The sequence below is a fragment of the Elephantulus edwardii genome, unplaced genomic scaffold (genome assembly GCF_000299155.1).
Source record: "Elephantulus edwardii isolate Elephantulus edwardi_28Jun2011 unplaced genomic scaffold, EleEdw1.0 scaffold00056, whole genome shotgun sequence".
Taxonomy (NCBI): domain Eukaryota; kingdom Metazoa; phylum Chordata; class Mammalia; order Macroscelidea; family Macroscelididae; genus Elephantulus; species Elephantulus edwardii.
The window spans coordinates 9,700,359-9,717,063 of NW_006399806.1; the positions used below are offsets into that span (position 1 = coordinate 9,700,359).

Sequence of the window (16,705 nt, forward strand, 5' to 3'; positions counted from 1 at the left end):
ATTAGGCCACCTTAAGAATGGTTTTATTCTTTTAAAAAATATTTTTAAGTATAATATTCCATGACACATGAAAAAAAGAGAAAAATTTAGATTTCAAAGTCGACAAGTAAAGTGTGATTAGAACACAATCATGATCAATTCTTTATGTACGGCAGATGGCTGTTTTTACAGTATACTGACAGAGGTGAATATGGTGACAATAACCACAGGGCCTGCAGAGTCAGAACTATTTACTACCAGGCCTTTACTGGGATAGTTTGCCAATCCCTGTGCGAAGTCCAGGGAAGATATCTGGAATACTAGGTGAATTTCTTACAGTGGAATCAGTGTATGACCTAATTTGGATCCATTTACAGACAAGATATACTTTATTCCTTTTGAATAATACGATCTACTTGTAAAACAAAAATAAAGATATTATTTTTTAAAAAGACTTAATTCTTTGAAATGTTTAGGACCAGCAAAACAATTATATATAAAAGCAATATATTTTTAAGAAAAACAATAAGTGAATAGTTTAAATTACATTTCAAAGTATTGATTTGAAGGTTCCTTGGAGAATATCAGGCAGTAAAATACAAAAAAATTCTTATAGTGCATTCTGATTTCCAAATTTCTGGGATATAGTACTTAATACAGTATTTTAAATTCTGTAATTATTTTAGAAGAGATAGTACAAACATTATTAAGAAAGAAACAAAGAAAATGCAAGATATCTTTAAATAAGAAGCCAGCCAATAAAAGAGTGGCCAACATTTTCAAAAAATCCCCATGTTGTTTAATTAATAGAGAGCTACACAGTCTGCTGGTATAGAACTTGACAGAAATTGACTTCATCTAGTGGGCTGAGCCCCATATCTGTGTCAGATAAAATCATAGCACTTATTATTTGTTACCATGGATACCATGAAGATACTGCCATCCACTAAACAGTATTAGAGGAAGACAACATAATTTTCTGGGACTAGTCCTGTTTTGCCTTCATAAGTTGCTTTTAACCATCCTGGTTCCACTGATGGGTACACTGGAAAAAAAAATTTTAAAAAGTCATTAAACCATTATTAGCTTCAGACTACTGCATAAATAAACAGGTTAAAAATCTATGGATAGATTATGAACACTGCAGTAGAACAGATAAAGAACTGTCTGAAAGGAATATATGATTAGGTATCACATGTATGACAACAATCTGGAACAAGCGATGCATTGCAAGATGGGCTGAGGGAGTAGGTGGAAGAAAATGTGCAACAATGAATAAAAAATTAATCTTTAAAAAAGAAAAAAATACCAGTATATTTTCTCAACTTTCAGTCAAATAACAGACAGGCCTCTGACGTGAAAAAGGCAGCTCTGATGGCTTAGTGGTAAGGCACTACCAACCCAAAGGTCTGTGGGTCAAATCCACCAGCCTCTCTGCAGAAGGAAGACGGGCAATCTCCTGCCATGTCAGCCTCTGAAAACCCACTGGTGGATCAGCTCAGAGTCAGTTTCTCAACTCGATGGCACCTAACCATCAAGGTGAACTTGTTCCTTGGAACAGTCAACCACACAGGAACAAAGGGTGGCATTTCTCCAGGAAGAAAGCTTAGAGGCAGGAAGGAATCAGGAAGGAAGACTGGAAATGAGTGAGGATCCAGGCATGAAGCAGGTAGAGGACTATTACAATGTGAGAGTTGTAATTAATGTCATAAAACAAAATACATGTGAGTACTTGAGCGGAAAACTATTTTTCCCTGTAAACTTTCACTTAAATAAAAATACAGGTATATTTTAAGGCAAAAAAACCCCACTGTAAATATTGCACTACCAGGTCTCCTTAACTCAGATTTGACCACTCTCTCACCATACTACTTCTACACAATGTATATATACGTGTGTGTGTGTGTGTATACATATGTATGTAGTTATTTGCTGCTGAGGCAATCACAATTCATAATAACCCTCTGAACAACAGACCTGAATCCCCGCCTATCCTGTGCCATCCTCACCATCTCTGATATTTTTCAGCATACTGTTACATTCACTGTATCAATCCATCTCATTGAAGGTCCTCCTCTCTTTTGATGGTTCTCCATCTTTCCAAACATGATGTCCTTCTCCAAGGACTGGCCCCTCCTAATTCATGCCCAAAGTATGTGATACAAAGCTTCCCCCCATCTTTGCGCAGCCTGGCTGCATTTTCTCCAAGACATATTTCTTATTTTGTCAGTCCATCGGATATTCAGTATTCTTTTCCAACACTACAATACCAAAATGTTGTTGTTGTTTTGATTGTCGTCGAGTTGAGAACAACTCATAGTAACCCTATGAACAAAAGGGCTGAAGCCTTTCTAGAACTATCGTCACTTATCAAAGTTCATGTATTCTATACATATATAATCCCTTATTTGAATAAAGATTTACAAATAATAATTTTTCATAAAATAATTCAGTCTTTTTGTTTCAGAAACATTAATTATCATTAATGAATGTGGTTAATCCATTACAATGCCTTAATCAACACATTATTATGAATAAGCGAAGGGAATGGAGGTGCTTACCATTAGAAAATATCGCCCCCTGCGGGAAGGAGAGCTCATGGCTGTGCTCTGCTTTACAGGAATACATGGCTTTGGCTTGGCTGAAACATTAAGAAATAATCTGTAAAATTCCCAACTCTTAGCGATACACAATGTAAATGAAAGAGTGTATAAAACACAATGCACATGCATGAAACAACATATATGAATTATTATCTGCAAAACAATAAAAATATGAGAAGAAATTGGAGCATAACAAAGATATAGGAAGCGTACGTGTAAGTGTCCAGAGGCTCATTTTCCACAAACTGAACACTTCTGCATGGCCTGTACCCAGGTCTAAAAATCGAAGTGCCAGAGCATCCAAAGCATTTTCAGCGTCCTTCCAATCAATACCCTTCCCATTGGTAAGCCCGTCTTAGAAACAACTCAGACTGGTTTTAAAGAACATTATGTTAGTAGATTGCTAAGGATGTTGTTATTACAGCTATAGAGGGAGCCCATATAGGTTCACAGGTACCTTAAAGCTCTCCTACAACTGTGATTTGCAGACCCCCAGGGATGGGATTTTACAATTTAGATGCCTAGAGGGTTTGGTAAAATAAAACAAAGAAAACTCTGGCATTAGTCACTGGCAAACTGTAACCCAAAACTGTCCTGACTGCCAGAAAAACACAGGGTTTGCTGGGAATTTTGAAAACCAGGGGGAAATCCATCTTCTAAAAAGGAAAGCCAACATTCAGCTTCCAAAATCTATTATCAGACAGGAGTTGTGCCTCAATGTGGTCACTTTAGTTTTTTAAGAAAAGCAGGAATTCCAGAGTGTTATACATAATTTCCTGATTAAAAACAACAACAAAAAATAAAATACTGAGCCAACACTAAAGATATCATCAGGAACGGTCTACTTAGTCACACCAGTTAAATCCTGGTCACTTTGCAGTCCTGATAATCCAGTGAAGAAGTTGCACTACTGCTCACAGGCACATCTCCAGTTCAGATCCTCCAGCTGCTCTGCAATGAAGGATGCTTGCTTCCTAAAAGCCTGGAACCCTGGAAACTCTTTGGTGTAGCTCTACCAAAGATCACCATTAACTGGAATGAACTCGATGGCTTGATTTTCTGTTCTGTGAAATCCCAATGCTAGGATGTGAAGCGCAACCTCACTCCACCAACTTCTCACCATCTCTGCCACACCCAGAGTTCAAGTCAGTACCATTTCTGGCATGCTTGACCAAATCATTTCCTAACTTCCTAAATCCTCTAGGTTTCTTCTTTTGTACCGTACAATCTATTCCCCGCAGAGAAGCCACCCCACAGTTTTTTTAAAGATTTACCAGGTCGTTACTTTGCTGATGATAACTTTTCAACTGGTTTTCCACCTCTGGTCTCAGCCTGGTTAATGTGTGTGTTCTTACCAGTCTTGTTGCCTCTTTCCGTCTCCCTCTGCTCATACTCCTGTCACCCTGCCCCATCTTCTCTTCCTCAAACATTCCAGATTCCCAGGCATGTTTGTGTAGATACCAAACACATCAGCCCTCTATATGAGAGCACCGCATGGCTGTGGCCTTCAGGTTCATCTTAAATTTCATGAGATCAAAAGAAGGCCTTCCCTAATCATACGGTCTTAAAAAAAAAAAACCCTCAAAATTTCCCAGGAAACTTTCATATCCTCCTGCTTTAATTTTTGCATGCTAATGTCCTCTTCTACTGCATTGTCACTGATGATATTTTTTATTATCTCCTTATAGAACTAGAACATAAACTCCACGAAATTAGGAACTAGGCCTTGTCCTTGCATGACTATCCCCAGTGCTCAGAGAGATGATTACGCTCAGGAGTAACTCAGTAAATACTAGGTGGTGAATGAATGACAAAAAGGGAAGATGCTCCAGTTTCTTTTCCCACATGGGCCCTTTTAAAGATGCAACACAAGCTTGTCTTTCCTGTTTCAGGTCTCAGCATTTTACCAGCAGAGAACCACAGGCAGTACTTGCCCTCAGCAGTTATGACAGAACAGTAGTGCTGGGCTGAGGGCAAAATGGTTTCACATCCCTGGTGGTGCTGAGCCTAACACCTGACCACTGCAATTTCTGAGGGAGGATCCATAATTTCAGCTGGGATTCCCAGATGATAACCTGAAGGCTGGAAAATAGACAGAAAAAAATTCCAGAGCTGGATTTCATATGGGGTGAATCTCAAACTGCACTTTCAGAAAGTCTGTAAAGGGAGCCTGGAACCAGCAGCCAGATTTACCCCAAAGTATCAGTGTCAGGTGCCACGCAGTGTTAAGGATAACTGGAGTCCAATGAAGGCTGAGGGCTTTGCACTAAAGAAGAGTTGTGTGCATTGTGTATGCATGTATAAACAAATGCTGTGTGCATGTATGGGAATGCATGCTTGTGAGTGTATTGGTGTGGATGGAGAAAGACTTCTAAAGACTTACTAGAATCAGACTATGATCATCTTGAGTATAAAGAATATTAATTTTTCCTAAAATCTTCAGCTAGTGAATCAACTCAACTCACTGACCTCAAGCCAGAACTAACTTATAGCTGACTCTCTAGCAGGTTTTCAGAGGTACAAGTGGAGACTGACCATCTTTCTCCAAATGAAGGAAGTGGATTTGAAACACCAACCTTTAAGTTCACAGCACAAACTCCCTACCATGAGGCCACCAGAGGTCCTTTATTGCAAGGAAAGTCTTTTGATAAAATCAGATTTTAACTGAAGATAGAAAAAATGCTTTTCTGAAAATATCAAAGGTTTAAAAAAAATTTTCCAACATGAAAATTGTCCCTTTCAATATACAAGAAGTCATATTGTTTTGAATAATTAAGAGAGCCAGAAAAAAGTACTTTCTTTAATTATAGAAGTGATCAAGATAAAATATTTGCTATGATGTAATTTTTAAAATAACTTAGGATGCCATCAAATTATTTTAATTACTATTTCAGACATGAATGAATGTCATCCTTACAGTATTTTATTAGTTTGTGTTAGGGCGGGGTCCCAGGAGGCAGACAGAATAATTATATCATTTTTCATATTCATATTCAACAATAAAAAGCTATTGTTGAATGTGTCAAAAACACACAGTACAAAATATTATCTGCCATGACTTTTCAATTATTTGTGCACTGGCAGCTGTAATTTCCTTTTGCTGAGATCTGTAACTGCAGGTGTTAACTCCACAGACAGCATTGATGGTTTAAGGCGGGCTTGTGTGACAGGGAAGTTTTCTCTGCAGGGACTAATGCTTTCTCTTTTACTGCTTTCGTCTATTGAAGAGGATGTGAAAATAACTGTCACCTATTGTGTCTTTTTTTTGAAGATTCTCATTTTCCTTTGAAAATGATTTTTAAAAATCATCTTCCTGCATAGGAGAATAACTTAATGACATCCACAGTCTGTGAAGTTATTTTTTTTTTTTACCCCCTTACCACCAGGCAGATGATATGGACAGCATCTCACTCCAAATTATAAATGCTGTCTAAAGCTAGAGCAGATGTACAAAGCTTTGGTAGGGTCAGAATGCAAAATTCACCACTGTTAGCTTGCAGGGTCCCTATGAGCTGGGATCGCCTGAATGCTGAGGGGTACCTTGCTCATAACAGAAATCACAATCTCACAAGATAAAAATGGATGCAATATTTTTTGATAGTAACTAGACAATCACACACACACACACACACACACACACACACACGCGCGGTGTGCACTGCTGAAAGTTACACATTTGGAAAGAATGGGAGTACGCAGAGAAAGTTACAAATATGTAAAAGCAGTATTATATATAAGGATAAAAATTTAAAAAATATCTAAGTATTCAAAAGGGTTTTTCATAAATGATATAAATTATAACTCTTATGCTGTTGTTGTTGCTGTATGCCACTGAGTGTCTTTCTGCTTACAGTTTCCTTACAGGACAGAGAACTGCTCCATGGGCTTTCCTCAGCTTTTTGGGAGCTGAGAGCCAGGTCTTTTGTCTCATGGAAAGGGTGAGTTTGAACCACTATTATTCTGATTATGAAGTGTTAAGAGGCTTAGTCATAAGAAGCCTCCCTGACAACCTAAAGGCACATAGTTAGAATCCATCAGCTTCTCCGTGGGCAATCTCCTCCTGTGTGATTAACTGCCTCTGAAAACCACTATGATCAGCTATGAACTAGTTCAATTTGATGCTACCTAACAACAACAATCTTCTGGTAAGTTAGCTAGTGTGTTGAACTATTGCATCTTCACAGCACTTTTATTCTTGTTTATACTATTTTATTAATCTCTTTATTAAAATATGTATATTTGTTCTTTACTTGAATAGCTATTAAATGTTTTTTTATTTTTCTTTAAGATACATAATTTATGTATCTTTTAGGTATATATAACTGCATTATTTGAGGACACAATTATTTTTTATACTACTTTATTTATAACTATTTCTAATTTTGTATAATAAATATATTGTGGTATACTCACAGAATGAAGTATGAGGCAGCTACTGTAAATGATGCAATAGAACATGTGACAAGGAAACAATACTAGTGTGTAAGACACAGATTTTACAGACAAATTGATCCCTGGAAAAACCTCTAGACTGCCTGTGTCAATAAGTCAATACACTACTAAATTTGCTTCTGAGGCTTCAGTTGGAAATTTTTAAAATTTTAGACATGCATTCTCAATGACATGGAATTTTTCACTTATCTCTAAATCCCAATACCAAAGTAGTTGCTCAATCTTGATTGCATTAATAAAAAACTGTTTCAGGTTTCTTTATTTCCTTCTAATTATCTCCATACTAAATGACTGCCTGCCTGTTCCCTTCCTTGACAATGTTAGACAGAGAAGGAGAAGCCATGTGACTTATTTGTTAAAGTGAAGAAACCCTGCAGAAATTCTCAAAGACATTACTTTGCCATTACGCAAGACCATTCATTAAAATTCCCCAGTTGAACTCCTTCCCAGTCACACTTTTTCTTCCTGTTACCTCTCCTGGTTCCATCATCCTTCACGGTCCAAGTCAAAGGTAACCCTGATTTCCTAGAAAGAATGTGAAATGGGCAATGCAGGAATCAGTGAGGTTAGTCAAGAAGTGGCCTGCATTTCTATTTATTGTTTAGTTGCATTTAGTGGTGCAAAAGAGCAGTAAGTGATATTAATATATGAATTAGAGGCTTGAATGTCTTAGGCAAGCAATTTTAATAAAAACAGTCACAGTAACTATTATTATTATTATATAGACCATGTGCTGAGCTTTAAAGTGTATTAGATTCATTATTTAATATATTATTTGCGTGATACTTTATGTTGGCATACACTGTGATCTGGCCAAAACCAAAACTATAACCTTCATTTTATTACAAAAAACAAGATTTCAAAAATGTAACTCTGAGATGATACAAGTAGGAAGTGGTGAAATGAGAATCTGAACATGAAAGTTGTCTTACCCTGAAACCCATTCTCATTTCACTGTGTTGGGCCCCCAGTGATCAGTTCTCACAGTGAGGTGGGCCCGTGGAAAGAGAAAGTTTAGAACCCTCAATGCTGCACTGGATAAAATCTAAATTTATGCTAAAAAATCTACAAAGAAGTTTTCTGAAGTGTTTAGAGTAAAAGAATATTAAAAATATACAAGATACTTTATTGAGCTCATTAATGCATATTACATGACAGCTTTTGGATTGACTTCATAAATATATTTTTTAAAAAACTCTTGAACTGTCTCTGATAACAGTAGAGTTGCTCAGATCAGATTAGAGCTTCCTAGCAATCGGGCTCCATCTAGTGGGCAAATTCAACACTACAGAATAACAGAAATTTCTTCCCAGGAACCACCTGCAGACTCATGATTCAATGTGATCAAGTAGAACTGTGTCACAGGATTTTCTAGGATAAACTATGAGTGATAACTGACTTAATACCAAAGTGCTTTGTTTGAGGTTTTAAACCTTTATTGTGGCAGATAGTCAGTTCTCTATGCTGAGTAGCTTCTACATGGATTGAAACCTCCAAAGTTTGGGTTATGAGTCAAGCACTTACCCAGTATGCCACCAGGACTCCTTAATAATAGGTTAGATACTTATTCTTACAATCTGAAATTGGTAATAGAATCTCAGAGAAATCATGCACAGATATCTTTTACGGAAGGCCTAGCTCTGGTGGCTTAGTGGTAAGGAGTTGTGCCGCCAACCCAGAGGCTCTTGGTTCGAATCCAGAAGTTGCTCTGTGAGCGAAAAGACAGATGATCTTCTCCCATGTGATTTATAGCTTCTGAAAATCAACTGGAGGGTCAGCTTTGGGCTGTTTCTGACTAGATGGTGTACAATAACAACAATTTTCCCAAGACTTTATAAAACAGAAGATGCTGAAAGCAGAGGCAAGTACAGTACATTCAAGTGCTCTAGGATCTGACAAATAAACTAGAATCGCTGACCTCTGTACAAGTAACGTATCAAGGTACCTCTACTTTGCAGAATTATGAGAAAAGGAAAACACAACTTCCATATAAGGACTTACTAGGCTTTTTGAAGCTTATCATTATCCTTAATAACAGACCAATACTGTATAGATGTTTAATAAATACTTGCAGAATGAATCCACATATTTTTGTAAGAAAGCAGTGGATACTCTTCAAAAAGAACTGTAGACCAATACCTCAACTCTGTGTAATTTCTCTGCATCATACCCACAAGCATCTAGGCTTTTGCAGGTTTTGTGCTTTCCTCACAATCTCTGATATGTTCAAGTCCATTCTTACAGTTACTATGTCAATCCAGCTTTTTGAGGGTTTTCCTCTTTTTCTCTGATCCTTCCCCCTTTCCCAGAATGATGTGAAACAATGTAACGGCAAGAGTCTGTGGTAATGAAGGAAGACGTTCAAGCTGCTCTGAAAGAACTGGCAAGAAACAAGGCCCCAGGAATTGATGGCATACTGATTGAAAAATTTCAACAAACTGATGCTGCCCTGGATGTGCTCACCAAGTTGTGACAAGAAATCTGGAGACCAACCACTTGGCCAACTGACTGTAAGAGATCTGTATTTGTTCCCATTCCAAAAAAAGGTGATCCAACAGAGCGTGGAAACTACCGGACAGCATCATTGATATAACATGCATGCAAGATTCTGCTGAAGATTATCCGAATAATGATGTGTGGAACAGCACATCAATAGGGAACTGCCTGAAGTGCAGGGTGGATTTAGAAGACTGTGGCACTAGGGATATTATAGCTAATGTCAGATGTAACTTGGCTAAAAGCAGAGAGGCCCAGCGGAATGTCTATCTTTTTTTCATTGATTATGCAAAGGTATTTGACTGTGTGGATCACAACAAACTGCCTGACTCTGAGAAGATCGGGAATCCCAGAAAACTTGATTGTGCTTATGAAAACCTATACCTGGACCAGGAGGCAGTCATTAGAACAGAGCAAAGAAACACTGCATGGTTCAAAATTAGTAATGGTGTGTGTCAACGATGTGTCTTATCTCCATATCTTTTCAATTTATATGTGGAACAGATAATCTGGGAGGCTGGGCGTTATGAGGAGAAGTGTGGCATCAGGATTGGTGGTAGATTCATCAACAGTCTGCATTATTACCCTCCGTGCTGAAACTGAGGAGGACCTGAAGTGCTTGTTGCAGAAGGTCAGGGACTACAGCCTTCAATATGGATTGAAACTCAATGTCAAGAAAAGAAAGATTTTCACCACTAGGCTGACTGGCAGCATCATGATAGATGATGAAGAGATTGATATTGTTGACAGCTTTAGTTGGCTTGGCTCTACAATCAATACTCTTGGTACCAGCAGCCAGAAAATTAAAAGAAGTACTGCATTGGCAAAGTCTGCTGCCAGAGACCTCTCCAAAGTACAGAAGAGCAACAATTTCAGTCAGGAAACTAAAGTGCACCTGGCACAGGTCACAGTCTTTGCAATTACTTGCTATGCATCAGACAGCAGGACAATGACTAGGAATGATAGAAGGAGAGTTGATGCCTTTGAGCTGCGGTGCTGGAGAAGAGTACTGAATATACCATGGACTTCTAGACCAAACAAATTCGTCCTGGAGAGAGTGAAGCCAGGCTGCTCCTTGGAGGCAAGGATTCTGAAGCTTCGTCTGACATGCTTGGGAGAGTGGTGGGACAGCACAGGAGAGGAAGACCCTTGATGAGATGGATTGATTCAGTGACTAGGGTAATAGGGATAGGTGTATCAAAGACAATAAGATTGGCAAGAGATAGAGCAGGGTTTAGGGCTGTTGTACATAGGGTCACTATGAGTCACAGGCAACCTGACGGCACACAGCAACAATAACAACAACATCTCCTCCTAACAATATGCTCAAATTAAATGAGACCAAATTTCGCCATCCTTGCCTCTAAGGAGCATCCTGGCTGCACTTCCTCCAAGACAGACTTATTTTTCTTTTTGTCGTCTATGGGATATTCAGTACTCTTGTTATGTGCAGTTGAGTTGCTTGTGACTTAGAGTGACCCTATGTACAACAGCTCTAAATACTGCTCTATCCTATGCCAACTTCATTGTCTCTGACACACCCATCCCTATTATCCCAGTCACTGATTAATCCATCTCATTCAGAGTCTTCCTCTCTTGCACTGTTCCTCCACCCTCCCATGCGTGATGCCCTTCTCTAAGGACTGGTTCCTCCTTGCAACATGTCCAAAGTATGTCAGACGAAGCTTCAGAATCATTGCCTCCAAGGAGAAACTTGGTTTCACCCTCTCCTGGGTGAATCTTTTTTTTTCTCTTTTTTATTTTTTAAAGAAGTTAGAAACTAAAAAGCCATATGAACCCACAATGACACTGTTAGGTATATATCTTACAGAAAAAAGAACCATGACATGAAGAGATATATGTATAGCCATGCCTATCACAGCATTAGTTATTCACAAAATAAAAAAGATGGAAACAATCCAAATGCTCATCAAAGAATAAATGGGTTTGTTTTATTCGACAAAGAATAAGCGAGGGTATACACACACAATGGAATCCTGTGCAACATTAAATAACAATGAAGAATTCATGAATTAGTGTTCATGAACATGCCATGGACAGACAGACAAATGTGGAGGACACTAAGCTGAGTAAAAGAACTGAATCATAAAAAGACAAATATTGTATGAAAGCACTATCACAAAAAGTCAAGAAAAGATTTACACACAGAAAGACTTTGGTGGTTATCAAGAATGCGAGGTTAAATTATTAACTAGAGAGTAAGCCTGTATGCAATAACTTGGTTAAAGGAAAGTCAATATACAATAAAGAAGAGGACAACATGACTAAGGCAAAGGAAGACATTAGGAGGTGCAAGAGACAACAATATCCATGTTGCTACAGAGACTATCCTGCAATAATGGTAATAAAAGATAATATCAAAAAGTAGATATTAGGTTAAGTTAAGCAGTAGTGGTTAAATGTTGTCAAGTCGAATGAATATGACTCAGAGTGAGCTTTGTACAAAAGACTTGAATACTTTTTTATAATTAACATCATTTCTATACTCTTATAAAAGAGTTAGTAGAGCTTCCAGAGGCTAGCTTAGGAAGTGGATGCCACTCCTGCTTCCCAACATGAATCAATCTGGAAGCTCAACCAACAATTGTACATAAATGGATAACCACTATGGTATTTTAACATGACTATGGAATAGTGTTCAGCATCACAGCAACTCCAAGTTGTTCAGTACAGCAAAAAGACAAATGATTGCTGTGTCTTTTAAAGAATATTCTTCTAATTTTTTTTAAGGGCCACCCCCTTTTGAGGGGTAAAAAGAACAGTAACACACAACAAAAAGAACCCCAGAAACTTCCCTTGCCTGTCTGTCATCAAGACGAGCCGCCATCGAGACACCATCCTTCCATCCAGTCACCCGACTTTCAGAGTGGAGGAAGACTCCAGTCCCCAGGCTTCATCACCGATTTTAAAGCTACACCCTTGAGCAGGGTTCCACCCTTACCCTTAGTCTAAGGCTCAAGGACCACCTACTTTTTAGTGGCAAAAAGAACAGTAACTGTTTTATCTGGAGGAACATTCTTCCACTTTACACATCACTCTCTGTCAATGTGCTATATGAGGTAACCTCAGTTTGCTATGGTGCTAAACCTTGTGCCATGAGGATATCAATTACCATAATAGTTTCCAATTGTGGACAGTGTTTGGTGGAGCTCCCAGTTGTAAAATAGGTTGGGAAGCAGGAGTGTCATCCACTTCCTAAACCACATGCCTCTGAAAACTCTATGAACTTGGAGAAACACAATAGCTATGGAAAGGCATTAGGTCTTTTATTCATAGTGTCGTTATGAATTGACCTCGACTTGACGGCAATCAACAACAACAGCTATCAGGTGGACCTCCAAACTGAACATATATGGAATGTTGAATAGGAGTACACATATATATGTATATGCATACACATACATATATACACACATACATACATATACATATATACATACATACATATATACATATATACACATATATATATACATATATATACACATATACACATATTTAGAGAGAGAGGCTTGGCAGAGGGTGTTTCTACATATGCATTTGCATATGCTGCAAAGATAACCAGGATTATTTGCAGAGGTTGTGAGGCAAAGCTTTGACAACTTCCTAGCCATAACTAAGCACCTTGATGGAATGAGGTACTGTGCAGGTGACCTTGGCTGTAATCTTGGGGGAAATCAAGGTCATTAGGCATAAAGCATGGTACACAAAGTCAATGGTATGCATCCTCCTTTGGTGATGAGTAAAAATTTGTGAGAGGACATCTAAGGAACAACTCATGGTCTTTCTCCATCCACTGTAAAGAAGAGTGAAGACAGCTAAAGACTCATGGGAACAATTAGACCAAAGCACTAAGGAATGACATGAGGCACAGCTTCCACAAGCCCAAGAAGAGGCTGGCTGATGCCCAGCTACCACTGCCAACCACCCTGATCAGGCCCACAGGAGAAGGTCCTGCAGAGAGAGGCAGAGAAAAAAACTATAACACAAGTGACAACCACAAAAAGCATCAGAATGACTGGTCTAAGAGGGGCTATTAAAACCTCCAGACTGGGGCCTCTACACATCCTTCAAGTCTGAAACTTAATTCCCCCCAGATATTAACGTTCAGTCAAGTAAAAGGCAGGTCTACAAGGTGACTAACAAAACCCAGGAGGAACATATTTAGAAGATAGGAAGGTGGACAGAAAGGTAAGAGGGGATGCCAAGAGGAAGCGGGGAACATGTTCTTAGACTCAGGAGACAGCATTCACAGTCAGAAAGCAAAATTCTGTATTAATTATTGAACAGAAAATGAATTTGCTCTGTAAACTTTCACCCAAGTTTCAGTAAAAAGGAAAACAAAACAGCTCAAATTTGCAACTGGCATTCACAAAGATTCTTCAAGAAAATAATGAAAAGATTGTCGGAAGTTAAGAACATACCAGTGAAATTTTTCCAAAATGACTGTCATAAAACGAGCCTCAGGTGTGCAAAGGGTTTTGCCAAAGTTTGTCTTTTAGAAAACATGTTTGTCACCACAACAAGATTAAGGTAAATCATCCAATTGAAAAATGGGCACAGGATATGAACAGGCACTTCACCAAAGAAGACATTCAGATGGCCAACAAGCACATGAAGAAATGTTCAAAATCCCTAGCTCTAAGAAAGATGCAAATCAAAACAACTATGAAATATCATCTCACCCCCCATCAGAATAGCAAAATTTAACAGAACAGCAAGCAACAAATGTTGGTGAGGTTGTGGAGAAACTGGAACCCTTATTCACTGTTGGTGGAAGTGTAAAATGGTGCAACCACTGTGGAAAGTAGTGTGGCGCTTTTTCAAAAAGTTGCAAATAGAGATATCATTTGACCTAGCAATTCCACTACTGCGAATATACCCTAAAGAGAGCATAACCAACATCCAAGCAGATATATGCACACCCGTGTTTATCGTGGCTTTGTTCACAATAGCAAGGAATTGGAAACATCCCAAGTGCCCATCAACAAATGAATAGACAGAGAAGCTGTGGTATATTCACACAATGGAATACTATACTGCATTGAAAAACAAGGAACTCATGCAATATTATTCAAAATGGGTGACCCAGGAGGACATTATGTTGAGTGAAATATCTCAGTCAAAAAAGGACAAATACTGCATGGTGTCACTGTTGTAGAATGGGACTGACATCAGGGTTGAGGTAAGACTAAGAAAAACTGGATAAATTATGTATACTGCATTGAAACAGATGAGGGAGAGAACAGTTAAAAGCGATATAAGATAGGGTATTACGGTTATCACAAGAGTCCAGAACTAAGGTTGCATAGTGGAGTGTACTTGGGCGCTGGAGGTTTGTGCAGGGGGATTGTATACCAACAAAAGAATTTTTCTTTTACTTTTCAAAGAGAGGAGCGAACTGGGGGGTAGGGGTGGGCAGGGAGAAAAGTGTAACAATGAAGAAAGCGTGTTTGTTTCGAACCCTTGCCTTTCTGCAAATAAGGCCTCACTGCACCAATGTAAGAATATACACAGTGTAGAGACAGGATCTTCTCAGAAATGAACCCAAGAAGAGCCCGTCTATGTGTATCCGACCATGTAGACAGCTGAGTGGCAGAGGTGTAGAAGATAACTTGGTATGTCAAGTAAACAATGCCAGAGTGATTTTCTTTTTTCAATTTTTATTTATGTTTTGAGAACTTACCGCCCAGAAGAAGCTGGCTTAACTGAACCAACATTTTCAAACAGCTGGGCTCTTGCTGCCACTCTGAAAAATAATTTTAAAGATGTAAGTTTCATTATATCAGTGAGAAAACCATTGAAGCACAAAGTGAAGAACAAAGTGCTCCAGTTAAACACACTGAAAAATGGACTGGTTAAAACCTATCACCAAAGTGTGGCCTGAATTCTACCTATTTTGGGTTCTCATACAGAAGAGATTTTTAACTCTTTTTTCCGCATCACAGAGTATCAGACTGTAATGGACCCAAAGCTACCATCCCATGGGGAGTTTATTGCTCTCCCCACTCCCAGCATTTTCTTCCTATTTCCTCCCAGCATGTAACTGAGGCCTGAGCAGTCTCCATGGGAGAATCAATGATTCTCACACAAGTGACAAGGACCAATAATCTGCACTTTCATAACTAGACTGAAGAAGAAAGAGCCAAAATTATTTCATATGTTCTCATATTTAAACATAGTTCCTAAAGAATAAAAAAGAAAGAACTCTAAAAATTGGGTTAATAAATTAACTCATTAATTCAAATCTTGTTTCAGTTATACAGAGGGAAAAAGGCATGTTCTATAAAAAAAGGTAAGACTACTGGGTATAAAGGGAAAAGAAATAAAACCAAGATTCCTTAGGTGATTAGAAAAGTTTCCCTGTATTCTGGAAGAGACTATGAAATATCTTTCAAATACTATCAAATACTTATCTAATATCTCAATGATGTTCTTACTTAGAGTTGAAAAAATGTATCATTTTTTTGAGTGGAATTTTCTGTATAGGAAGTAAAATCACTTGAGTATCTTAAAGATCATTTTACCCCTAACAGAGAGCATAAGGAGCCCAGGTAGTACAATGATTAACTGCTTGGCTGTTAACGTAAAAGGTTCATAGTTCAAACCTGCCCAGCCACTCTGGGAGACAGAACTGCTTTTGTGGAAATGAGGGGGAAAATCCAAATCTATTGACTTTTCTATCTTATTCCCAATGAAAAACGCATTGCTGTTGAGTTGATTCCAACTCCTCAAAAACTTCCATCAGGATTCAGAATCGATAAATCTTTTCAAGAGGAGACTGGCCATCTTATTCCTCAAAGCAGCTGGTGGATTTGAACTGATGGCCTTCTGGCTAGCAGTACAACATGTAACACATTATATCACTCTATAGATTACAGTCTCAGTGACCCTTCTGGAAATTCTACTCTGCTATGAGTCACATAGCAACTTCTTAATACCTAAAACAACAGAGAACAATCTCTGCAAATACAGATCTGCAACTATATTTGTCTATACTTGTTGTTGTTATGTGCCGACAAGTCGTTTCCGACTCATAGCGACCCCATGCACAACAACCCTAAACCCTGCTCTATCCTGCGCCAACTGCACTGCCTCTGACACACCCATCCCTATTACCCCAGTCACTGAATCAATCCATCTCATAGAGGGTC

General features: G+C 38.4%; 1 protein-coding gene across 1 annotated transcript in view; it reads right to left on the reverse strand.

Moving 5' to 3' along the window:
- Positions 1-221: 221 nt before the first annotated feature.
- ARHGAP42 (Rho GTPase activating protein 42) overlaps positions 222-16,705 on the reverse strand; it is a 403,816-nt gene continuing 387,332 nt past the window's right edge. Inside the window, exons 22-24 of the mRNA XM_006887325.1 lie at positions 15,238-15,300; positions 2,541-2,620; positions 222-1,024 (exon numbers count right to left, since the gene is read on the reverse strand). Of these exons, the coding sequence (XP_006887387.1) occupies positions 936-1,024; positions 2,541-2,620; positions 15,238-15,300 (232 nt within the window). The 3' untranslated portion in view covers positions 222-935. The remainder of the gene's footprint in view (positions 1,025-2,540; positions 2,621-15,237; positions 15,301-16,705) is intronic.